Source organism: Urocampus carinirostris, chromosome 16 (genome assembly GCF_059441175.1).
Source record: "Urocampus carinirostris isolate Australia breed hairy pipefish chromosome 16, RoL_Ucar_1.0, whole genome shotgun sequence".
Lineage (NCBI taxonomy): Eukaryota > Metazoa > Chordata > Actinopteri > Syngnathiformes > Syngnathidae > Urocampus > Urocampus carinirostris.
In genome coordinates this window covers 22,635,923-22,663,892 of record NC_142364.1, presented here as the reverse complement: position 1 = coordinate 22,663,892, position 27,970 = coordinate 22,635,923, and the positions used below count along the sequence as shown (strand labels likewise).

General features: G+C 38.9%; 1 protein-coding gene and 1 pseudogene across 2 annotated transcripts in view; both read right to left on the bottom strand.

The window, feature by feature from the left end:
• The window catches only part of brinp1 (BMP/retinoic acid inducible neural specific 1), a 214,025-nt gene that overhangs the window by 11,842 nt on the left and 174,213 nt on the right, over positions 1–27,970 (bottom strand). For both annotated transcript variants that reach the window (XM_088356051.1, XM_088356050.1), the window contains 2 exons: positions 21,945–22,181; positions 18,335–18,557 (listed from right to left, as the gene is read on the bottom strand). In XM_088356051.1, coding sequence (XP_088212177.1) covers positions 18,335–18,557; positions 21,945–22,181 — 460 coding nt within the window. The remainder of the gene's footprint in view (positions 1–18,334; positions 18,558–21,944; positions 22,182–27,970) is intronic.
• LOC148350735 (U2 spliceosomal RNA) lies at positions 22,697–22,824 on the bottom strand (annotated as a pseudogene).

Here is a 27,970-nt window from a genome sequence, read left to right as displayed (position 1 = left end):
TTTTTTCCCGGGCACTCCGGTTTCCTCCCACACGCAAAAACATGCTTGCCAGGTTAATTGGCCGGTCCAAATTGGCCCAAGGTTTGATTGAGCAACTGAGTTATCAGTCTCTGTGTGCCTTGCAACTGCCTGGCAACCAGTTCAGGGGGTCCCCTGCCCACTGCCCAAAGATAGGTGGAATGGGCTCCAGCACCTCTGCAACCCTACTGAGGATAAGCGGTGCAGATAATGGATGGACGTTTGTTTAATCTTGTAAAAAGGTTGAATGAAAAAAAGCTTTAGCCGGATTGTTTTATATCTGTTTTGTTGTAATGAGTGGTTTTGGATGTGTTTGTGACCGATCAATCCTCAATCCTCAATCATTTATTCATCCATTCTTTAATACAAATCAATGGATAATTTATTTGAAAGGCATCTGTGAGTCCGACAGAAAGAGCAGACTGTATTCGTTATAACTTTAGATTTAGACTTGCTAAAACCATGTCTGATTTTTGCATCAAGAGCATTGAACAATCACTCTTATTTATAGTAGCCATTTTTGGCATCTTACTACTGGACCACAGAGGAACATTGCACTTTCTCTTTAAATTCGTCAAGAAAAATACAAATAAATAATTTCTAAAAAAAAATAAAAAATAAGCCATTGCCAATGAGTAAAATTATTGAAAGTGTTGATCCAAAGTATAGGTCCTTGGTCTTCAAGAGGCGTACCCCAACACTGCTGTAGCTCACGAGCTATCACAGTTACAGTCTTATAACCATTCAATTATGCGAATCAGCTTTGTTGGGGGGTTAAAATAAAACTTTAGCTTCTAAGGAAAAGCTCTATAAGAAGATGCTATAAAGCGTTTATTTTAAAATATCTGGACTATTTAGACCCAAATAAAAATAACTTGCATGATATGTCGGAGAAAACTGAGAACACACAAAATCCACTTAGATTTAGTTTGTTAGAAATGGTAAGTAAAAAGCAACACAATAATTTTCTCAACAGCATTTTCATAGCTTCTTCTTCATTTATCAGAAAAAAAGTTCAAGCAAAATTACTGTTGTCAACCTCTCAACTATAGCCATATTTTACTCAGTTCAACAAACTGAATTGATCTGATTTTTATGTTGTTTTTTCCACACGTTTCAATATTGAATATAATTTTACTTTTTTTACGGTGTCCGTGTGTTTGAATTATCTAAGAGCATGGTTGCATGCAGACAGAAAAACCATAAAGGCAGTCATCAGCACAGTTCAAAAAACAAATGGCTAATCTCTGCCCCATCTGGAGAACTAAAATAAGGACTATCAGAAATGCTTTCTTTCTTAGGGCCAACACTACCCTAAATAATTGCACAGGACTGTGAAGAAAATACATTGTAAGCTATATATTTTATTTGCAGTCCTATAAAGAAAACTGGGATCTTATTTCTCAACTGATGTTGTAATTATTGTGCTGTCAAATGTAATTTCACTACGTTTACTATCGGTGTGTGGGTGTTTTTGTGTGTGTGTGTGTGAAACACATTGTAAAGCACTTTTGGATGTCTTAGAGGACTTGAAAAGCTCTGTATAATGCGGAGCATTTACCATTTACCATTAAATGCATCATCCAGGTCTCCAGTAATTATTTTATTTTTTAAGCAGAGTAAAATAAATAACTGTTCTATAGAGTGGATCTGACTCTGAAACACCTGCATAACTTGTCACCTTTATAAGGGTTATCTTGCTGCTGGCAACAGAGTGACTTGTGCTATTTTTTTTTAGCTCAAGTGCTCCACTTTGCCATATGTTCTGGAGGATATGACAGTGGTGAAATGTGATTTTGAATACTGCAGACATATCACATCTGCATCATCATTATCCGATTTAAGTTGCAATGTGACCAAAATGTGATTACAGGGCGGCTAAATGTTGAGAATCATATCTAAGAATGGATAAAGACAATTTTTAAGAGCACCATTTTTAGGTTGAGAGTCGTTCCAAGGTAATTTTTCGACAGGGAAAAAAAAAAAACTGCAAATATTTGCAGTTCTCGGGTTCCTTACACCAGTGTTTCTTAATTGGTGGTTCGGGACCCAAAAGTAGGTCGCAGGCCAGATTTCTATTTAAGCTCAGTCATCTCACTCACCCCTTGTCAGTCCGTCAACAAACCTCTGCACCCGCAAGATGTGTGTTTTGACTCTGTCCGGTATCCTGCTTGTGTATCCTGTCCGGTATCGATCCCGTATATCTCATCCTGTTTGATATCTGACTCCAGTCCCCAGTGTCTGGTACTGATCCTGTCTGTCGCGTCCTGTCTGATATCTGACTTCAGTCTCCAGTATCTTGTATCGATCCAGTCTATCTCGTCTTGTTTGATATCTGACTCCAGTCTCCAGTGTCTGGTACCGATCCCTCCTGTCTCACCCTGTCCGATATCGTGCGCCAATCTCCAGTATCCGTATCGATCCCGTCTGTCTCGTCCTTTCTGATATCTGACTCCAGTATCCGGTATCGATCCCGTCTGTCTTGTCCTGTCTGATATCTGACTCCAGTCTCCTGTATCTGGTATTTATCCTGTCTGTCCTGTCCTGCCCGGCATCAATCCCGTCTGTCTGGTATCTGCTCGTGTATCTGGTATTGATCCTGTCTGTCTTGTCCTATCCAGTATCAACTCCGTCTGTCCGATATCTGGTATCGATCTCGTCGGCCTCTGGCTTCCTGTCTTTCCAGGCCGGACTTCTGTCTTACTTCTTCCGCCCAGCAATCGCTGAATCACTGGCGTTTGTGTTCACGCACATGACTGCCCCATTCCCATAAAATAAAGCTTGTGTGAAAACGTAACTCATCTGGGTCCTTCTCCTATTCTGGTTCTGACAAATAAAATATATACATATTAACACTTCTGCTACTGATTGTTCACAAGAAACAAATTGCAACATTCTGTGTTGAGTAAAAAACTCTTTTATTTCAACTTTATTTGCCTCATGGGTCAATTTGACCCGAAAATAAACCGTGTAATTTTTTTCAAAAGCCTACATGTGAATGTGAATTAAAATACAATTTGAAGCCAATCAAGGCAAAAACATAAAGTTTCAAATTTAGAAATATAATTTAGGATATATATATATATATATATATATATATATATATATATATATATATATATATATATATATATATATATATATATATATATATATATATATATATATATATATATATATATATATATATATATATATATATATATATATATATATATATATATATATATCATCTCATCTCATCTCATCAGCTGCACCGCTTATCCTCAGTAGGGTTGCGGGGGTGCTGGAGGCCATCCCCAGCAATCATCGGGCAGGGGACACCCTGAACTGGTTGCCAGCCAATCACAGGGCACATGGGGACAGACAACTCACTCACCCATTCACACCTAGGGACAATTTGGACCGGCCAATTCACCTGAAAAGCATGTGTATATATATATATATATATATATATATATATATATATATATATATATATATATATATATATATATATATATATATATATATATATATATATATATATATATATATATATATATATATATATATATATATATATATATATACATATATAAATATATATATATACTTTTTAATACAGTGGCGGGTCATTTTGACCTGGGGACAACAAGTGGGTTAAAATATCTTTGCATACATCAAAATATTTGTAAACACAGCACTGAAAAAACAAAAACAAAACGCATTTTAACCAAATAATGAAAACCGGAAAATCATTTCATCTCAATATTAGGTGGAAAAACGGAGATAAATCGCTTACCCCGCGTAGCCTTGCGTCGAAGGAAATCAAAAAACAATCAAGTGGAATAAACGTTGTTTATTTCCGCTGAGAATACTTAGCTTCTGAGCAGGGGCTTCAAAGTTAAATGAGCTCAGATTAAATGCGCCATAAATTCCTCCCAAAGAGAGTCGGATTAGACCGGGGAAAAAAAGCTTCCCGATTTGCAGTTAATATTTTAAAAAGTAACAGTTTTACGCTCGCTAATTCTTTTCAAATTGTTCCATCATTTGCATAGGTCACTTGGGAAATCAAACGTAAATGAAATAAATGAATATAATTTTTGTGTTCGTAAAATATTTTAGAAAAAAAAACTACAACGTATATAAAAAAAAACCCCGGTATGTTAAAGAAACACTTTGTAATTATAAACCACTAGATGGCGCTGTGTTGCGTAGTGCTACAAAGCAAATTGAAGAACACATCAATAGAGAGTAAAAGTCTAAAACACTATAGTGTATATGACTACATTTTGTATTTTGTTAATGGTTATGTTTTTAAGTTATATTAGTTGTATTTTTGCAGTGTTTTTGTAATATTTATGTAGTGGGATTGTTGTAGTACTTCCATAGTAGTATTTTTGTAGTAGTGTTATCACCATGTCTGCCTCTTGCATTTCCGACAGAATGTCTGACGTCATTTGATCAGTTTTTTCAAAAATTGCAAGGCAAAAAGGTAAACTAATATATTTATTATTTCATTCATTCTTTTTTATATTATGTGCCTCGTGTTTTAGTTTATTGTGCAGTGATCTAATTTTAACATGTATTTTTTCATGTTCTGATACTTTTACGGGGCTTGGAATGAATTAACACATTAACATACAAAATGGGTCAATACTTACGAATTTTTCAGGTAATGAAACTACTTTCATAAAGAGTTAAATTCATAAGTAGAGGTTCTATTGTATTTCTTCATAGTATTTTTGTAGTACTTTGTAGTATTTTTGTAATATTTCTGTAGTGGAATTTATGTAGAAAGCTCCTCCCATTTGAGAGAAATGGGGGCCTCAAACTATCATCCCGCGCTCCGCAATTTTCCCCTCGTCCTTGAGTTTGAGACCTCTGCTCTATAGCAAATGCCAAATGTTACTCTAAATAGTACGTGGTACGAAAATGTCTTCCCGCTGACATACGACCATTAACATTTATTCAAGGAAAGGTTATTAAAGGCGGTTTAGAAGTAAACGATCATTTTCAATATGTATTCTTGTCAGGCAGAGGTGACCTCCGAGGGCCACTAGGGCAGCCGTGCCAGAGCAATTAGAGGATGGAGTCATTATCACTTAATGAATACATTCTAATTCTATGCGAGCTTCGTTCCTATTCCATATATGAATTAGTAAAGCTAATGTATCGTGTAGAAAAATATCTCGTGAATAATGAGAGCGAGAGTGTATTGCTCATACCGGCTTACGAAAAAAAGAAAAATATGTTAGTCTTTTTTTTTTCTTCAGAATTTTGCACTAGCAAGTACAAACATGAAATTCATATTTCCGACTTTGGTCAAGTTATGATAATTTCAGTGATGTGACTGGAGTTTTCTGAGGTTTTCATTTGAATTTAATGATATATTTTATCTAGATGCTTTGGATTTTGTAGTATTTCTCCCGTATGTATATAGAAATAATGACTAACCCCCTCCAAATTCATGTCATATACAGAAGATAACACATACGTCAATCAAGTACCTACAGTAAATATATGCAATATATGCACTATTTTACCCATGGTTTCAGAACAACTGATTTCCACAGTGCATTTTGTTCTGCATTCTGATTGGTTAAGCGGTCTCTCCACTTTTCTTATGTGTGTTAATACTATCGCAGTTTAATATGCATACAAATGTAATGGAGCTTGTACAATGTTTTGGTGGGACACTGCAATTGAAAACAGTTTGATGTTCTTATGCCTTCTCATATGTCATCTGTACCTCTGGCGGTCTAGTGATAAAGTGCTGAAATCATTTCAGCCATGATCCAGGTTTAAATCCCATTGAATGCAATGTTATGTTCATCAATCATTGTACAAATATGCTAGTATACCAAGAAACCTCGTGTCGTAATGCACACATGCAAATACTTTATGCGGGATTTAAGGCGCAACGGGTTCTAAGACGCACTTTTAATTGTATATGTATTTTGGGGTTTTTAGGTGCACCTTCTAGAAGGGGATATACCCTATATATCAGGGGTTGTGAATCGTTTTGACCCAAAGAGCCATACAAGCAAAATGTTTCTTTTTTTTTTTAGAGAGCCACACCATTTATTTGAAGACGAAATTCAACAAACCCGCCAAACCCAGTCTCCAAACCAAATCTAAATATTTAGCACATTTTATTTCACTGTGTTTCACTTGATGATTAGATCAAATCTATGAAATAATAATTCCAGACCCCGTGTCACACATCAGTAGAGATGAACCACTTAAAATGTGTCACCCTCCCGTAGTTACTTAAGAGTATAGAGGCTAATTTTGACTGTCATTTTTGTCCTAAATAATGGTTTAAAAACAAGGTGCAAGCAAAGTTCCTTTGCAAAAATGTCATAAAATACTACAGACAAGAAGGATGTCGTCATATATACCTTCGGTGCTGACTGCACTTAGCGAAAGAGACAAGGAAGTGCTGTGTTCAGAGATCTGCCCACCTCTACCACTTACCAAAAATAATTGCTATGCTGGCTTTTCAAGCATTTACAGTTTGTACTGTGGGTTTTCACCATAAGGTATCTTAACGCTGAACATACATAGTTTAAAGAACTTACATTTAAAGGATTTCTTAGTGTCAAAACAGCCATGCTGATGTGACACCCAGACTGTAAACTGTAGTTGATAATGTGCCCTTTATATATTAGACCTAACCATATAGTTCACGTGGCTCTGGAGCCGCATGCGGCTCTTTGCCTCATTATATTTTCGATATACTGTGGCTCTTTGTCTTGTTTCATGTTTAGTTTTTTAGGTGTGTATTAAGGATGGAAACTTTCCTTGAAATCAACACAAGAACATCACTTGTATTGTAAAGAGAGGAGTGTGTTATGGGAAATAATATGTTTTTAATTGTGTGTGTCTGTCTGTCATGGCAGGTCAGTGAGTGGTGTGGCTCTTTGACTCTCACAGTTAAAAAATTCTGCTCTTTGTGTCAAACTTGTTCGCCACCCCTGATATAGTGTTTTGGCTTGCATTTATCAAAATCAGGATTTAACTACCCGATTGGAAATATGCGATTTTCATAATTTATCATTGAGCCAGATTTACCCATATATGGCTCGTGAGCAATAGGTTCCAGACCCCTGGTATAAATAATACACACTGCTAGAATACTAAAATATAATCTTTCATTATTTAGTTTCTTCTCAGCGTCAAACGACATCGGCTCGTATCAGCCAGAGGCATTTTGTCACAAAACGCTAACGACCACCCGTAGCTATGCAGAGATTCTTAGACTGATGTTAATTTTGTTTCCGCAAAACAAGGGAACCTCGCGGGGAGAGCGCATAGAGAAGTTTGAAAACAACAAACTTAGCATAACATTTGAAGAACAAACACTCGGCGGAACATGCCGAGTTTTGAAGGCTCACTGCAGAGAAAAGAAGGAAGCCGCAACTGTCAAACGCAAGCGGATGCAGTCGATGGCGGGCAGACTCGGGAAAGCGTGACCGCCAGAAAGCGAAACAAACAACCCGCAAAATAATTGAACTCATCGGACTAAACGACAGAGAGACCGAGTTCTATTATCTGCTCACTTCCCTATCACATTGTTAGTACTGCATTGTCAATGTATGATAATGTTTTTAATTTGAGGTAAAAACCAATCAGAAAATCAGAAAAACAATCAACTCGGTTTGCAATTGTTTTTATCAGTGTGTTTTTGAGTCATTCTGTTTGTGCATATTAAAAATGAAAGGTGTCATTTCGCTGAATGCCCTTTTGGATATTGACATGATTTAAAGCAGAGCTGCATGATTAACCGGAATCAAATCGGTATTGCGATCTGATGTAGTGAGAACGTGTCATCACAGCATGCTGCGGTTTGAGCTTTGTGTGAGCAGACAGAAACCCTGACAAAGCACCCCCAAAAGAGGGCGCTGTTTTCTTAATAAAATGTCAATATGATTAACCCTTATGTTGTCTTCATTTTATAGACCATTTTTGTTTTTTTTTGTTTTTTATACTGCGCACATGGAAACATGAATAAAAAACAAATATCATTTTTCTTCTGTCAAGGAAAATAGCATTTACAGTTCAATAAAATATAATTCCAGGGGATTTTTCCAGGTTTTTAACAACACAGTGGCAGGCCATTTTGACCCAAGGACAACCGGAGGGTTATTTACTCACAAACCACAAATTGCATTATTCTTTTAAAATTGAAAATGTCGTCGAAATTGCCCCACCGGTCTGTAAAACCGCAATTAGGTTTATTTCCAAAATCTTGCAGCCCCAGTGCCTCTCAACTGGTAGGTCGGGACCCGTTTTCGGCGGCTTTTCCTTGGGAAAATAATGCGAAGGAGAAGAACAAAATTGAGGAGTCAATTACACTCAACTGTAATCATCGAAAAAACCCAGCTCCATCTCTTTTGCCTGTTCAATAGGCGCGTTTGAGAGGAAACACATCTCATCTTATTGTGATTTCCTGTTTTATTTTGTTCACCTGCCCCTAAATATCAGTCCCAAGAAAAGTGTGAAGTAAAAGTAGCAAACAGTTAAAACAACGAGTGAGTCAAAGAAGGGAAACAATTGCGATCAATGTATCTCACAGTATGTCTCATCGTCTGTTGTGCATATTGAAAATAAATGTTTGATTTAATGTAATGCCCTTTAGGATAAAAATGGACATGATTTAAAGTTTCTCAACTGGCGGGCTGGGACCCAAAGAGGGTTGCGGACCCGTTTCCAGTGAGTCGCGGGCCTTTTCTCTGGCAAAGTAATGTTAAGAGGAAGAAAAGATAGAGAGTCATTATACCTCTTAAGGGGCCGGTCACACAGACATTTGCGGCTGAATCACGGCTAAAATTTTGCGGGTTTTTTTTGTCCGTGGTTGCCCGCGATGGAAAATGCGCAAAATTGGCCAACCCGCTGTTCATCGGTGGTATGCCCGCAAAACACGCCGGCGACTGTTCCGCTTCCTCATCGCGTCATTTCTGCGTCATTTTCTCGTGTGGACCACGGGTATAAAAGCTCCCGAGCCGGTGTTGTGCCCAAATACGACTCCTACGCAACACATCCAACGACCCCCCCCCCCAACCCCTCGCGTGAACGCGCATTCTGCTGCGATCGCTTTTGTTGGAAGCGTGCATTGACGTTGGTGACTTTTTCATCCGCGTTAAGAAACGCATTTTGTAGAATACGATCGCACTTTATTGTTTAAATAAACGCGTTATATACTGTAGACTAGGATCTCCCAATTGTTATAATTAGCTCGCTTTATTGTTTTAAGAAGCGTTTTATATAGAATACGATCGCTTTTGTTGGAAGCGCAGCAGAATGCGCATTCACGCGAGGGGGGATTTACCGTTCGGTTACGTTCACAACAAAAACAAAGACGGAATGGTTTAAGTTGTATTACATTCCCAACAAATGCAAGATGAAGTGGTTTTGGTTATATGTTCGCCATTACATTCCCTAAAAGTGAGATAAAACGAGGTAAAAGTGGGGATGCGAATCTCGACAGGGATGCATTTCTCGGATAACACCGGGCTGTAGAAATCATAACCGCTCAAGACACAGTCCAGTGAAGATCAAGATTTCAAGCTATGGCATCATTTTTATTTTATTATCTTGAGAAGAAATGTCAAGAAATAAAAATGGATTAAGACGAGGTCACTACGCTGACAGGGATCCATGTTCACCCCCTTGACGTCTCGAGCACAACTGACGTGTGCTCGGCAAATCGCGCTGTATACCAGTATACGCGGAGAAAGGTGTTTGACTGTCACACGCGTAACACGCTAATTTCACGTAATAACACCGCGATACAGGCGCAGAACATGCTATTACCATGCTCCACCCACGATTACCCGCTGAAATTTCCCGTCCTACCCATGTGTAACCACGCCCTGGCCGCGGCCAGAGCACGTCGTTCCGCGTCATTTTCGCGTCATTACCTCGTGTTGACCACGTGTGCGGCACGCGGTTTAACACGTGCTCAAACTTTTGAGCAGCTCAAAAGTTTTGCCCGCGGCCAACCACGTGTGAATTTCCGACCGCGAGTAAAGCACTGCTGTATCTCGTCTATATGGCGGTCTCAAAACGTCTAACAGCGCCCAACAGCATCTGCTTCACGGCCAGAAATTCCTGGCCGTGGTTCAACCTTGATACGCTCGTGAAAGGCTGTGTACCCAAGCTCTGAAGAATTGAGCAGCGCAAAACTTTTTCGCGCTGCCACCCGCGCGCGAATTTCTGACCTCGTGTTAAGCACTGCTGTATCTCGTCTGAATGGCGATCTCAATGCGTTCAATAGCGTCCGCCTCAAAGGCAGAAATTTCTGGCCGTGATTCAGCCGCAAATGTCTGTGTGACCGGCCCCTAACCGTTATAGCATTATCATTATTATCATGATTTTGTTCGTCTTAGTTACCGTTTTATTTGCTTTTTCTGCCCACAATAATGGGGCTCAACAAGGTGAGAAGAAAAAGTAGACACCAATGACAACAATGATGGAAGGAGTTAATTGTGAAAAATAGAACTGTTTTCAATTGTTTTATTTAGTATTAACCATGAGATGAGTATTAACCAATGTGAAAAATAAACGCCTAATTTAATTAAATAAAATGTGTCCTTAAAAAGTTGAAAGTACAATATTATCTCTATCAAGTATGTATTAACAATCCCCAATTGAGTTGAAAGAGCCTGTTTTATTTTCCATTGCTCCTATCTGCTTTTATCAGAGCTGTTCGGGGTGGAACACAATAGGTTTGAGGAAAGGGATCTGTAGGGATTGCTGGAGAGTTACACATATTTATTTTTAATTGTTAGTAAAGCATGACAATGGTGAAAGTAAGAAAAGGGCTACTTCTAAACGTCAATCTAAACCACCATAAATATGAAAGAGAAGATTTTATTCAAAAGTGTCTAAGAAATGTACGTAATTGCACACGCATCATGAACGAGCTGACCAAGGCTGGCGGGGGTGGCAGCAGAGACTAACAATGTTTCAAAGATAGATAGTTAAATTATCAAAAGATGATTTAACACTGTGGGCTGCTTCGAAAGATGTTTTAACGCTTTATATTTTGGCGCCATCAGTTTAAATAAAGTAATACACGAAGGGGTGGACATCCAAGTCCTCAGGAACTGCATGTCCTGCATGAGTTGAAGGCTTCTCTTCTCCAACTCAGATGATGCAAATTGCCAGCTTGTTAGCAAGCTTTGTGGGAGTTAATCATCATTCAGTTCATAGGTGTCAAACTCAAAGCCTGCGAAATAAGTTTATATCCATGATAGCTTTCAAACTACAAATACCATAATGCAGCACTTCAGCACCCGCCGCAAGACTTCCCGGAAGCGTTCTCGCATCGATCAATTTCCTTGAGCCCGACAAGCGCAGCCACTAGTAAAACTACTTATGAACTAATCAAATAACAAACAACACGTCGGCCATTAAAATTGAACTGTGAGTGTCAGGAAGCCGGGATGTGACGCATGGGGACGAGCTGCAAAGGAAGGTTAAACTGAGATGAGCAGGGGGCGTTTATGGTGGCCAGGATAACATGGATGCTAAACCATAACAATGGCCAAAAGAAAAGAAAGACATCCGCCTTTCAATACAGTTGGGGAGCTGAATACACGTTTACCGACATTGCCGGTAAACCAGTGTGTCTTGTTTGTGGACCTAATGCGGCAGTAATTAAATAATGTAATGTAAAACAACAATATGAGACAAAACTTTCATGTTCTTGTCAAAAACACACATTTTTGGTGAGAAGCACACATGTTATTTATATTTCAAATTGTTTATATTTTGAATTATTATAGTTTTGACAGGATATATTTTTATGGAGAACAAAGTATGTGAAGTTATTTAATGTTTACGTTTGTTTACTCTGATTTCTATTCTTGTCTGTTTTGAATTCATATTCATGTTAAAAGCATACATTTCAGGTGAAAAGAACACCATATATTTATATTTTTTGGTATTTTGAATTCGTCTAGTTTTGACATAATACATTTGTATGGAGAACAACATATTTGAAGTTGTTTAATGTTAATATAATATCATGATAATATTCATGTCTGTTTTAAATTCATGTTTATGTGAAAACAAAAATGTCAAGTTCTGCTGTATTTAATAAATGTTTATCTTTTCCCCCTGTGACCAAAAGTTTGGTTTGAATTTCGGCCCTCTGTACAAATGAGTTTGACACCAAGATCTAGGACATTGGAATCTCCTGTTTTGGAACAGGGGAACTCCAAAAGCATGCAGAACATTGGGCTCTCGAGGACCAGGTTGGCCTCGCCTATCCATCCATCCTTATATCCATCCATTATCTGCACCGCTTATCTTCAGTAGGACCGCGGGGGTGATCTTCAGGCAGTGGGCAAGGAACACCCTGAACCGGTTGCCAGACGGTCGCAGGGCACACAGAGACAGACAACTCACTCGTTCATTCACACCTAGGGATAATTTGGACCTGCTAATTAACCTGACATGAGTGTTTTTGGAATGTGGGAGGAAACCGGAGTGCCTGGAGAAAACCCACGCAAGCACAGGGAGATCATGCAAACTTCAAACAGGAAGGTTTGATCCCATGACCTCAGAACTGTGCCTCCCCGCGCTAACCACTGCACTGCCATACTGCCCTGGCCACGCCTAATGCCAATCAAATGTTTATCAAATCCACTTCCGCTTTATTTTTTAGCTTGCTATTCAGTTTTAAACGTGTCATATTTTTACAAAACATAACTATAAACATGTCACATTCACCCGAATACAAGATTGCAGAATGCACTGAAGCCCTTTCGAAACGTGTCTGCAATACGTGCAGCATGAAAAGGATTTTAGAGGAATCTGCAGGAAGCGTCACTGAGCATAATTCCCAGTGGCGGGCGGATGACAACTTCCAGCCCCGTTGCGGGTTCCGATGTAGGAACTGCGGTATTCGGGCTCGATGCCGCCTGTTGTCGTCCTGGCGAGAAGCTTTCTCATCAGCTGCTGTAGGCAGAAGAGGTGCCACCAGACCTCCCCGAGGTGGTGCTGTGGTGGCGTAGGCACACCTTGGAAGCACTTAACACATCTTTAGCTTAAAGATATTCCCTCATCTCATGGTCGGCTCTTTAAGGTGCTGCCAAGAGATGAGGAAAGTTTCCCGGTGGTGGATTTTTGAAAGGCAAGGCATGACTGTGCAGATCCAAATATTTATCTCGGTCAGGGGTCTCAAACTCGCGGCTGGTGAGTACCATATACCATCCTTTATCTGACAGTTAAAGGTACAGTTTGTATTGTTTGACCACTAGATGTCACTGTATTGTGTAGTGCAATTGATGTTGAGTGCTAAATAAAGCAAGGAAGATTACAAAACTACGGAGATTCAAAGTGACCAAAATGAACTATTTTCTTCATATATATTTTGACCAGCCTTTTTACACATACAAAAAAGAAAACCATTTGAAATAAGGAGAAGAAGAGAAGAAAACAAGGGAAAGGATGAAAATATTTAAAACAAAGAAAGAAAGGGGAAAACATGGAAAATAAAAAAGAAAAGAAGAAAGGAACAAGAAGAAAAATGGTAAAAAAATGGGAAAAGGAAGGTAAAAATGATTTTAAAACATATAAAAAAAAAGAAAAAACAGATATAAGACAAGAAAACAAAGAGATGAAAGACAGAAAACAAATAAAATAAAACAAAAACAAAAAAGTAAAAGGGGTGAAAAGAAAAGATCAAACAATCAGGGGAAACAATCAAATAAGTAAAATGAGAGAAAAACAGATAAGAACAAGGAAAAAAGAAAACACAATAAAAAGGGAAAAAAAAGATGAAAAGAAAAACAGTAAATAAAGGAGGATAAAAGTCAGAAAACAAAGTAAAGAAACAAGTACAAATAAAAAAAGGGAAAAAATAAAAGATACAATGAAAAATAAGATAAAACAACAATAATAAAGGAAGGAGGAAATAGAAAAAGACAAAAGAGTAATAAAAATAAGTAAAAAGAGTTACTCGTATCAGCAAAATGCCTGACAATCATTTCAGCTCCCAATTGGTGAGCCTTATATTTTGTCAAATGAATAGAAACGCACATTTGTATGATATTTCATGTATTTTTGCAAATTATTGTTGTATTTTTAAAGAAACCAAGTATATTTTACCATAAGGTGGCACTAAATAATACACAGTGTCCATTTAATTGCACACCACACCACATACATGGAACGATTTATTATTAATTGACTGGTTTTCACATTAATTCTTTACAGTTCTACTTTCTTAAATCCTATTTTGTCTAAGAAAAATTAAATAAGGTGAAAATGAAAAAATAAAATCATATCCAGATGATTAATATACAAAAACGTGTGACATTTTATACAAACATGCATTTTTTTTAACTCATATTTTCCTTATATATATATATATATATATATATATATATATATATATATATATATATATATATATATATATACATATATATATATATATATATATATATATATATATATATATATATATATATATATATATATATATATACCTATTTTGTTCACCTTATTTCATTTGTTTATTTCACTCTTTAGAAGAAAGGGAAGACATTTGCTCCATAAATATAAAATAAATAAATAAAAACCAGAAAAAAGTTAGAGCATAACAAAATAATGTATTGTTCGATTGGCATAGCGTTTTTGCTTCTTAAAAGTTGTCGTAGAATTTGAAAAACAGGTTAAAAATGTAGTAAAATACAACATTACTGTTAAATTATCAACCAAAATGAATAACCTGATTCAACTCTTGAACTAGGGTGACTATAAAAGATTTATACTATTAATTTGGAGAAAGAAAGAAAAATAAACAATGCTGGTGTAGCGCAAATAAGCCCCGCACGAAATTGAATTACACATAACTCAGAACTTTGGAATGGATGGAACGACGTCGTCTCCTTTTGGACAATTCCCGAACGTACCAATTAACCATGTACCATAATGAAATCTGATAACATAAAGTTTTGAATGTTAAACATCCAAGTCTATGTATTGATGAAATCATGTTCTTGCCGTGCGTAATTATATCGAATGGAGGGGCATTCTAAAGTACAGAACATTGCACACAGTTCTCATCTCTTTGGCTTTCTGACAAATTTAGTAACTTCAATGGCCGATACTGTGAGTATCAGATATCTAAGACCACACCCATGGAGGCATGATCAGATATCTAAGACCACATCCATAGAAGCATGATCTGGTCAAGCATCCCTAGTCTATATAAAAAGAGGAACTGACCGATAGTTAGCGCTCTTTTTCACGGCCCCGCATGGCGGGTGATTGATGCGAACATGCAGGCCTGCACTGCGGCCTTGACTTCACCACGTGGGCCGTACGTTGGGACCAACTGGAGCACGAGACCAAATCTCTCGGCAACAACAAGTGATTTAATAATTTAACAAAATGTTTGCTCGTTCTTGGGAATTAGCATTTTTTTCTGTAGAAGGAAATCTCCCCAAATCGACGAGCATTATAGCGGGAAACTTTATTTTGTGCTAGTAACTTTCAGTGGTGGAAAACTCCCATAATCTCTGGTACCCCCCCATCTTTTTTGTCATTAATAGTCTGTGTTAATAAATTCTGAGTTCTATTCCCATCTGTCTTGGGATTGTAAATCCATATTAGAACTCAAAAAGCTCAGTTAATAACATAAGTTTATTTTTTTAGCAGTGTCGAAAATTTTAGCATCCTTCAGATAAATAAAATATTTATGGTGCAGCACAAGCAACACCTACTGACAAATGTGTTTACTGACTGCAGAAATGAATAATATATTTTAATCTTAACAATTTTCAAAATTAAGGCTAGACAAATCCCTACATTGGTGAAATTCATTTTAAGACATTGTTGAGATTTTTTTCAATAAAAAAACGTCCTCAGCACAAATAAAGTTGGTAAAACACTAGGATAATTTGATAAATGTAGTACAATGCATCTCGCGTGGCAGAAAAAAATAAAGTATTATCCTGATCACAGAGGCACCATGAGTCATCTATTGAGATAGTTGAGCCGTGATATTTTTTTACAAGTGGATATAAAACAGAGTGACAATAAAAGACAAAACAATTGATTTTTTTTCAAGTACAAGACTGATAGAGTAACAAGCGCAATGCTACCACAATTATATCGATGACATTTATTGTTAAGGAGCGATGATGAGTTATAGTTTGTCATTTGTTTTTGTTTTTTCTTATTGTGTGTCAAAAAATATGCATTTGAGAGAAGCACTACGAAAGAGAGGACGAGGCTAAAAATATTTAAAAACATTACATTGATTTTCCCAAAACATATTGGTATTAAATGTATATTTGAATATATTGCAGTTCCATTTCGGTTCTAACAGAGGTATTGATAATTGCCGGTTTTATAACAGAGTGGTGCACATCATCTTTGATCACAGATTGCATGTTTACTCCTCCGCATCATCAGGCTGCCAATGGCAGTATTTACGTTTACAGGAGCTAAAGTTAAGGATTTGGCTGGAGCTAGGCTTAGCAGGATAGGGTTTGAGCCCTAAATTTAAATAAATATATAAAAATAAATATATATATCAATGATAGCTAAACTGGTAAGATCCTTGATTTTCACACCCAAAGGAAGGTTCTGAGCTTAGCTTATGGTTGTAAGTACTGTTTTGGTTTGAGATTAGGTTAGGTTTTTGGTCAGGAATAGGGTTTGTTTTTTTGAGCTAGGGTCAAGGTGCTAGGGGTTTCAGCCCTGAACTAGTTCTACTAATTGTTATCATCAGTAGCTCAAACAGTAAGATCCTTGACTTTTGGAAACAGAGTAAGGTTCCTGAGCTGAGGTTTTGGTCGGAATTACTGTTTTGGTTTTAGCTAGGGTTAGATTTTCGTCAAAGCTAGGTTTTGGGTTTTGGAGCTAGGGTTAAAGGGCTGGGGTCTCCCTTCTAAATTAGTTGTACTAATTGTTATCATCAGTAGTTCAACCAGTAGGATCCTTGACTTTTGAATACAACCTTTTGCGTTCGATTTCCAGCAACGCCTGAAGCTAAAGTTTTAGTTGTAACTAGTGTTGGGGTTTGGTAGGCACTAGGGTTAGGATTTTAATTGTAATATGGTTAAGGGGTCAAGGATTTTAAGCTCTAAGCTTGTTATTACCAGTAGGGTAGTACGGGCAGGATGGCCACCTTAAACTCACAGGCTTATGGGTCCGCCACCATCCACAACATTGCAAAATTACAGTTATGCAGGTAAGGTTTTGTTAGGAATTAGGATTTAAACTCTTACTGGAATTAGGGTTAGGTTTTCGGTTGGAGCTACGGTTAGGGTTTTGGTGCTAGGGTTAAGGCACTAGGGTTTCAGGCTTAAACATATGGTACGAGTTTTGGAAAGATTGAGGGGGGATTGATATTGTATGAGTTTTGTGTAGTTTATCCTTGCCGAGTCTAACATGACAAATGACCGCAGTTGTAACATTTTTTTGCTGATACTTTCAAATTGATCAAAATAGTTAAAAGTAGCTTTTATGTGCTTATATATGTTGTCAAGTTTATAAAGATATAAACCCATTGCTGGCCATAGCATTGAGATAAAAGCATTTAAATAAGTTTTACTACTTCGCAAATGTAGGAGCCCGGCCCGGCCGCCATCTTGCTTGGCCGCCCAGGCCGATCTGACAACATCAGGGTCAGTAGGCGTGTTTATTGAGAGCTCACGCATGCGCAGTGAATGGATGGAGTCACGCATGCGTATTACATTACATACAATACAAAAACATTGAAAAAAACGTGGATAAAACCGTGGATCTTTGAAATGTGACTATGTGTGTGTGTGTGAATGATTACTTCTGTATTAAAAATAGAAAAACAGGTTAAATAAGTTAATTTCATAGCATGGGAGTCTGAGAAATACACAACTAAAAGTAGCTTACTTTACATATGTGTTGTGGAGGGTGTCATAATACCTTGTTTTTATTAAATTTAAAACCTTAAAACGCCGCTATAGCAAAACAGAGTTTCATATCTCGGGTGCCGCAGTCTGGCTATGACGTGTCCGCATGGTCGAGACTCTCGAATGCAGGAGAAGTGGCGGGAGATGAGTGCAATGACCTTTCAACAACACTCCCACAGCTGCGTTTGCTTCTATAGGCAGCGTCCGGTGAGGTAGCCTTGTGCAACCCTCTGCACTAAGTCGACGTGATGGACACAAACAAGTTGATATCTATAATGGATGACGTCCTTTTTAAGAGTGTACGTGCGGCTATCAAACAAAAATAAACACGGAGATTGTACCTCCTGCCTGATACTGGGTTTTTGGAGCGTGAAACATTGGGCACAATCTGTCATGATCGTGTTTCCACTCACCTCTCCCTGGGCATCTGGTGGTTGGGATTGTGGTGACAGCGGATGCTGAGGCCAAAGAGCTTGCGGGCGGTACGCTGGATCTTAAGCCGCTGGACCTCAAGGGAGCTCTGGAGCAGCCGGTAGCGAGCCTGCAGGTCCCAGTCACTGCCCCACAGCAGATGGACGCTGCTGATGGGCAGGAAGTGAGTGGACGGCAGGCGCTTCAGAAACGACTTGAACTCGTCTGTGAAAGCGAAGGAGAAAGCCTGCGTGAAATGTATTGAGACAGCCATCCATCCATAATCTACACGGCTTATCTTCAGTAAGGTCGCGGGGGTGCTGGAGCCCATCCCAGCTATCGTCCGGTAGTGGGCAGAGGACACCCTGAACTGGTTGCCAGCCAGTCACAGGGCACACAGGGACAGACAACTCACTTGCTCATTCACACCTAGGGATAATTTGGACCTGCTGATTAACCTGACATGAGTGTTTTTGGAATGCGGAAGAAACCGGAGTGCCGAGAGAAAAGGAATGAAATCACGGGGGGAACATGCAAACTCTGCATAAGAAGGCTCGCAGCTGGATTTGAACCCATGACCTCAGAACTGAGCCGTGGACTCAGCCGCTGTTCCCCCCTATTTACAAATATATATATTTTTAAGAAATCATTTTTTATTAAACATTTTGGTTAAATGCTATAGACCTGATAAGAATTTAGCAGAAATACAGGATTTGGAACTTATGGTGGCCGCCATCTCCTGGCTTGTGTCATTGTTGCAGCCTCTGTCAGCCCGTCCACGATGCACATGCAAGTGCATTTCTTGGACAGTCACCTACAAACATTTTTTTTCATCTATTTTGGGTTTTGGGTTGTTGTTTTGACTTTACTTGAAGCTAGCCTCTTCTTAGTTACACAGTGTCCATGCTCCGTTAACTAATATAAATGAAAAAAAAAGTTGGTATCAGTCCCAGCACAACTCCTCCCCCGCCCTACCCCCATTCCTCCTACCAAATGAGTCTTGCCCAAAACAGCTTTGCTAAAATTAAAATCAAATCAAATAAACACAGTGAAAAATAAAGAATCAAGTCATTTGAACTCAGTATGGAATTGTTAACATACACTTAATAGAGAAACTATTTAACTTACAATTTTGTTAAGGACCCCCTCAAACGATGCACCCCACCTTTTAACCTACGGTACATATGCAAAAAAAAAAAATCTCAACATGGCCTTAAGTGAACCACAGTATTAGAATTCAGCAAGCTGGAAGGATCCAAAGGCCAATTTAAAATCTGGCAATCCCCTCCCCCTTCAACCTCCCTCCACACTTCAAGACGGTAGAAGTGCTTTTTTCTCTGGCCTTGGCGGAGACGTTTTGCAGTTTTCGCCACGTCCTCCTGAGGTTTGTCAGATCCGCTTTCCTTTCCCCCCCTTCCGAGTCATCCTCCTTCTCCTCTTCCCCCTCCTCCACAGTTTCAAAGATGTCAGGCAACACGCTCTAACTTTTGTTCGACGACGCGCTGTGGGGACGTCGTCCCTCGATTAAGGCTTGTCTGAATGTGACGGGCGAAAACGGACGAAAAGGGCCAAAGACGGCCATTAGCGTATCAGTCCCTCCCACCGGGTCGGCAGTCACCGCGGGGATGCAAATGGATCTGAACCCCTTAATAGACATCACTGGAAAATGACTTAAATGTAGCGCTAACTTGTCAAACCGGAAATGTTACGTCTGAAATACGATGACACGGTTTCCCCGAAGTACCTCGGTTGTGTAAAAAGTGAACGTTTCCTAGAACAAATGTGCTCCAAAAATGCTACATGGTGAAGCAGTCGTTGCTTCATTAAAGGTGGGGTGTGTCATTTAAGGTGTCCTTAAAAAAATCATCTGAAAAGAGCTGGGACCACCGTTTCCAAGGTTACTGTCGGCAATACACTAAGACGTCATGATTTGAAATCATGCATAGCACGAAAGGTTCCCCTTCCTAAACCAGCACAAGGCCCGTCTTTAGTTTGCAAGACCTTTTAGATGATACGGAAGAGTCATGGGAGAAAGTTTTGTGGTCAGATGAGACCAAAATAGAACCTTTAGTCATAATTGAAGCAGTGCTGTGAGAGTTGCAAGATATGGACAAATACTACTCGGCAGTCAATTCCTCAAGAGAGCTTATTTATTTCAGAAAAAGATGACAAAGTCCCATCGTCATCATCTGTTCAGATATCGTGTGAAACAGCTGTCGGATGAGGTCGGAAGGCACAAAGAGCTCTATTTAGAGAAACTGAGGATAGCAAAAGCAGGGTTAGCTACTGACCTGTACAGTCTTCCTCCTGACATATTCACACATCCAAACAAATTGTCCAGTATGGCCGACTTCAGAAACCCCCACATACCGGTGCCTATTTAAAAGTTTATAAAATTCTGGCTGCTCACCAGTTCTTCGTAGCTGGTTGGGTTACTGGTATGTGTTGCTCTCTGACGCGGGGAAGTACCTCATTATTGAGAAGGTAAGACACTTACATTAGCTGTGTATGCTGATGTATTTTGGCCAAGGTGCAATTAAATCTGAAATTGACTGTAACCGCCAGCTGTTCAAATTGTTTATCATTTTCATTTAGCTGCTGTAGCTTTATTGAGTGTATTTGGCGTGACACGTGGCCAATTTCCACTCCCGTGCAGAATCTCACCCCTCTTTACGTGAACAGGCATTTTAATCACAGCAATAAATATTCCTCAATAACTACATTATACAGACTACAATCGTTGCACTCGTTCTGTTGAAAACGCAGCAATGAGGAGCATAGGAAAAAACGAGGGTTCATGGGAGTGAGATTTTTCTGCAGGCGGGTCACAACACTCTTATCCACTTAACATAAAATTATTCGTAAATATATCAAACGTATCGTGTGAAAAAATGCTTGCTGCAAATCCTGGAATCATTAAGGGTACTGAATACCGCCACTTAATTTGCAGACAAACATCATTGTGTTCTGTCTTCATCGAAAACAGGTACGGTAACATTCCAAATCGGGCTTAGAGCCTTGCCAGTTGCCACAGCAGTAAGTCGCAATCGTAAAAAGTTGTGGTCTGTCATGGTTATTAGTAATTGGTTCAAGTGTTGTCCGCTAGGGTGCTTCTTGCCGTCATGGCTCTCATTCTGCCAGGGAAAGCAACGTGATGTCACGTGCAAAGGGTCAAAAGCTAAATAACATAACATCATTTTATGTAGGCCTCAAAAATTACTGGAGAGTGATGTCGCACTTGTCCCTGTCATTTGTTTGTTTTTGTTTGTTAGTGTATTATGACGAATGGTGAAAGTAAGAAGAGGCCTGTTTCAAGTACAGTGCAAACGCCAACCCAAACTCCAAGTAAGATGAAAAAAGATGTCCATACATGGTGTGATAAATAATTGTGTGAATTTCAAGCAGCAAATTTTATTTTTACTTGAAAGCATTTTTTTTAAAAATGGTTCTGTAATGAGCTAAAATACCTGTTAGTAACGCCTAAGCTATAGAACAATATGATTTATACACTTCATATGGACGGCCACTGGGAACTGGCAATCAATATCAAATCTGTTTCGGGGGGATCCGTCTCTTAAAACTGACAAAATGTCAATCTCAAAGATAACCTACCAGAATTCTCAAAATCTTTGTAGGAGGAGGCCCAGGATTCAGCCATGCCAAGCATGGTGTTCTCCATGATCTGAATGTCTGTGATGGGACAGTTGCACTGTGGGTAGTCTTCGCCGCACTGGCAGATGCACTGGTTGTTGTGGCATAGGTATTCCCCTTCTCCGTTGCACATGATGTAGCTCAGGGCCGACTGAACAAACTTCTCCTGTAGGTATTCCGGGAAAATAACTTGGAGGCCTGGAAAACAACACAAAGCCGGTCAAATTGGATTTGATCCTTTTTTTCCTGTTTATAAAATGTACAAAACTGACTTTAAAGTACTGTATTTCCTGCACTATAAGGCAACCAGGTTATAAGGCGATTGCCTGAGAAATTGGTCTTTTGTGATATTTTCCCACATATGAGACATACAGGACTCTTAGGTGCATGGCATTCAAAATACATTAAATACTGGAGTTGCTTTTAAGTATTAATACAATTATATATACAGTGCATGTGCATATTTATTAATCAGTCAGTATATAACACAATTTCATACAATTTTACAGCACTTGTTACAGTTGGAATCAAATGCTGCGCATAGCTTGCCATGCGGGGGGTTTTTAAGGGTTATTGTACTATCTTCGTTATTCATTATCCATTATCCGTTATCGGTCAGTTCATAATACGCTACAAAGCCAAGGAGCCGGGACTCTTACTCTCAGCCAAAAGGCCAAGCTAACGTCCTAGCCCTAAAGCCTTGCTGCGATCATTGCGAATGCACCGTTCCCGGAGGTACTGCAATACCGGGTCGATGCGTAGAGTGGACAGAGCAAGCTCTTATTCCATCTCCAGAATTGCAAAAATCTGTGCTAACTAAAAGGCCATGACGTGACGATATACCTGATGTGTCCAACGGTGACCACCAGTGGTACTGAATCTTATCCACTAGACCATTGGTGATACAGACAACATTTGAAAAGGCATTACCTTTTATCTCATCATCACACTCTTTTTAGTCACGGTACCAAATTGTTGATGTTATTATTGGGCCGAGCCGCAAGAATAATCTAAGACATTAAACCGGTCTATAAATACTGTACTGTATCGCCAAATTGCCAAGTCCTTAAGGAGCACGTGCGATTCTCAGCTGAATGAAAAATAAATGCATCGTGGGAAGTAATGTTGCAATCCTGAAAAATACAAAGTAATCGCATGACCACACACACTCAAAACATTTGTTACTTACAGTGTTTAAGGTGAAACTGAATTCTCTCTTCTTTAAGATATCTGGTACCGGGACTAAAAATAGTGTCATAATGAGATAAGACACGATGCCTTTTATTTTCTTCTTAAACACAGGATTGTCTTTCGTCACATTCAGTGTTGGTTTCTTAAGAGCTTGCTCTGTCCACTCCACGCATCGGCCCGGTATTGCAGTACCTCCGGGAACGGTGCATTCGCAATGATCGCAACAAGGCTTTAGGGCTAGGACCTTAGCTTAGCCTTTTGGCTGAGAGTAAGTGTCCCGGCTCCTAGGCTTTGTAGCATATAATGAACTGACCGATAACGGATAATGGATAATGAATAACGAAGATAGATCAATAACCCTTAAAAACCCCAAAACCCCCCTCTTAGCTTGGCCGCAGCAAGGCTTTAGGGCTCGGACCTTAGCTTGGCCTCTTGGCTGAGAGTAAGTGTCCCGGGTCCTAGGCTTTGTAGCGTATCATGAACTGACCGATAACGGATAATGGATAATGAATAACAAAGATAGAACAATAACCCTTAAAAACCACCAAAACCACCACTAATTGTTAATTACTGTACATGTTTCTATAAGTCTGATGGTTCAGATATGATGGTCTCACGATCGCTTAATGTGCCCCTAATGTTACTCTTCTCATGCAGCTGTCGCTGACAGATCTACACTTAAAGAAACATGGCAATGCATTATAAATTTGACTGTATATAATGTGCACCAAATCATGAGGTGGACATTCAAATTACTGACAATTTTGTTGTTATTTTAGTGCGCCTTATAGTCTGAAATACATTTTAAGTCAGTCATTGCCGTGTGCAGGGTTTTTCTTTTTTTTACTTTGTATTTGGGGCACTCGGCCATTTGTGGAGCGGATGTGCTCCAAAGCGTCCAAGTGTTCAAGACGAGCTGTCGCTCTGGCGCTAGTTTGCTCGGAGCATGACAGCCTTCAGTCGTGATTGATGCCTCCACTCGAGTGGACTGTCGTCTTGTTTAGTGCACAATCGTTGTGCTCCTTTTAAGCATTTCGGAGCCCGTGTCTGTGTTTTCATTGCCTTTCAATTTGGTAGCAATTCACCACCGAATTCTATCTATAGGTCACACTGTTTTACAGGTCTGTCGTTCCTTAGAAAGATACTCTGAAGGGATAAAAGCATGAAGAAAATATTGTATTTTCCGGACTAAAAGGCACACGTAAAATCCTCAAATTGGCCAGAAATTGGAAAGTGTGGCTTGTAACGTATGCTTGCAATGCCTGATCAATCGATAAACATTGCTGACCATAATTGCAAAACGCTGTATGCTACAGGATTCCAACCCAGGTCGTGACACGTTCCCACTAGAATGCCAGTGGTACATAAAACATACAAAAAGGCATTAGAGCTTATCACACACTTTTTAAATTGCAACAAGCAAATGATAGATAACGGAGAAAACAAAGTATTTTTTTTTTATCAAAAGGCTATACAAGCTATTTTACATACATATTTATATCAAACCGCTCCATTTTTGAGGCACAAAAGAAGACATGGAATGACTGTTCAACCTATGATAATGCAGAACAAAATGCACTACGTATATCAGTGTTACTGGCACCATAAGTAAAACTAGTTTTACCGTTTGCCTTAATGTATATTATCTGCAATATCACTGGTCCAATAGTGAAGTGTCAGCGCTCTCATTGTTGTGACCTGTGTTGACTCCCTGTCGCATACCACACTGTGTGATTTTGAATGACACCACATATCGAATGATCAAACAATGCACTACTTATATCTTCTCCAAAAGTTACACATGGAAAAACACAGTAGGTGTTACTGTAGTATACGTAAATGTATTGTGCCCTATAGTCCAGTGAGCCTTATGCATGAAAAATATATAACAAAATACACTTGTTATCAGTGTGTGCCTTTTAATCCGATGCACCTTATGTTACTGAAAATATAGTAGTTGTATGATTATGCTACCTAGTATTACTTGGTTTAAACTATTTGACTATTGGTGGATAAACATGTTAGTCAAGCAAAGTCATGTTTATTTGTGCAGAAAACACAGTATACATATAATTTCAAAAACATGCACTCATGTGTGTAGTGGTGTATTGCGTTCGGTAGCTGCCATAAACTCGATTTTCTGTCTTCAATGCTTAACACAGGCAACATATTCTATGCTGGCTGAGGTTTTTTCTACACTGAAAATTAGCTTCCTCGCAGCCAAAAACTAGCGCCGTCTTTCATGGGTTTTCTTGTCTAAATTAAAGTCAGAATTTATGGAGGATCAATCCTGCCAAATATACTGACAGATTTATGCCATATACATAAATTAACAATTAAATAAGTCACATTATACCTTAATATCTAACATATCTTATATGTATTATTTTATCTAGACATTTTGTCATTTTTTTGTTATTTATTAAGATACTTATTTTGTTATTCATTTTGTTTTGCAATTTGTTGTCTAAAACTAGTAACGTCTTTCTTTATGCTGAAATTGTGTAATGTATTTTGAATTAATTTGAAAACTTTCCTACTGCCATTGGATTTTATTGTAAAAACTAGCATGGCATTATTATGAATGGAAAATGACTTTTATCCTACATTATTCTAATAAGTAGAGTTTACTTCATCGCCAAAACCGAATTTCATTTATTTGGAAGACTAGCTTCTAACTAGATGAAATCTAATGTCAATTTATCTTCTGACAATAATTCACATCATCAGGGCAGCACGTCGGCGCAGTGGTTGGAGTGTGTTTGGCACAGTTCTGAGGTTATGAGATCGAACCTTCCTGTGTGGAGTTTGCATGTTCTCCCCGTGCTTGCGTCGGTTTCCTCCGAGCACTCCGGTTTCCTCCCACATTTCAAAAACATGCATGTCAGGTTAATTGGCTGGTCCAAATTTTCCCTAGATGTAAATGGGCGACATAATTGTCTGTCTCTGTGTGCCCTGCCACTGGCTGGCAACCAGTTGAGGGTGTTCCCTGCCCACTGCCCGAATGATAGCTGGGATGGGCTCCAGCACCCCTGCGACCTTACCGAAGATAAGTGGTGCAGATAATGGATGGATAGATGGATGGACTTATTTCCTTCCAAGTAAAATATATTGACTTGCTAACATAATACAGTATTTAAATAATATATAAAAATAATTGACATTGATTCCCACTCATTCCATGGATGTGCTGATCCAAGCAATGTCATTGTACTTTGACACAATATATATGGAAAAGGCCAACAAATGGAAGCAGAAGAGCATTTGGAGCCATCTTAGCGTCTCCCACTGTATCATTTCTGAAGCTGGGCCAATTGATATCTCTCAGGAGATCTCATAGAAATGAAGGTTGTGCAGCACTAAAGCCTTTTTTCTTCAATTCAGGGCCTGCAAAATAAATCCTCGGCTCTACAAGCCAGTGGAGTGGAAAGGAACTATTTTTTTTTCTCGCGCGTTTTGTATGGAACATTGGAAAAGCAATATATTTTTTAATTCGTTTTACTTGAGCACAAACCTTGCCTCAGCAGAAAATATGCACGGGGGAAGCACAACAGAACATTGCACAGAACGGTGATCTTTTTTTTTTTTCAGTTCTCCCCCAAAGGTGAAAAAGTTAATCAATTTAAGCTGAATCAATGTAATGAAAAGGGAAAGCAAAGGCGTTATTACACATTGTCCACTTGAGAAATTTGCTGATAAACCGTCAAATGCTGTCCCCGATGTGTGCACACTTCAATTAAAGCTATCTATAAATATGTTATTGAAATAACAGTGATGCCAAAAAGTTAATTAAAAATGTTTTATTCAATATAATAGATGATGCAAACATACACATAATAGAGTGTATGCTGGACGATTAAAGTTTGGATATTCAAATGTTGAATTTAACTGGTCAGTGGCGACTTAACTGGAGCCTTACCTGGATGAAAAAAAAAAATGAATTAGGTATCCTGTTTTATAATTTTGAAAATAAGCAAAGCCTGCAAATACTTAGCCCTATTACTACTACTTGTCAAGAACCAGGAACGGAGACGGGACCCAATAGCGCTCGCTTTCTCAGTTTTTATTGATGAAGACGGAGAGTAAGGCTTGCTTCCACGATCCGATGGCTGACGGACAAAAGGAGCGAGCAGTGTGGAAGTGGCACTTCCGTGTCTGGCGAGGAGGATCGGAGACAAGCGGGAATTACAAGTCGTTGGCCGGGACTGGAGATCAAAGGCGGTGTCGAGTTCGTAAGCGAGGTCGGTAGCAGGAGGCAGGCAGGTAATGGGGCGAAACAGGTCAGGTAGCAGGCAGGCAGAACGGGGCGTAGTCAGGTCCAGAAACAGGTTGGCAACAAAGATCAGGCAGAAAAAAGCAGAGCAGGAACGGAGTCGGACAAAAAGGCTTACTGAGCTGAAGGCAACAGTTCGCATAACAATCTGACGGTTTCTTCTTGGAAGCCGGGGGTTTAAAAAGAGAGTAACAATTGGGCTGTTGGCACCAATTAAGCTGTCGCAGGTGGGCTCAATCGGCAATCATGACACTACTAACAATAATGGTGAATAATAATCATTGTAATGACTAAAAAGACTCTTACTTTTTACATTGACAAAGAACCGTATATTTAAAAAATATATTAAAGAAAATGTTTGATTTTGGAAAACACAATGCCATTGTTTTGTAATGTTTCAATATATGCAACATATCAATGAGAATCATGCCTCAAAGTTAGAACTTTCTTCTTGTTTTAGTCTCCATTTGATACTTATGTAGTTTACTTTTTTGGCCTGAAAAAATAGGAGGAATCCTTAAAA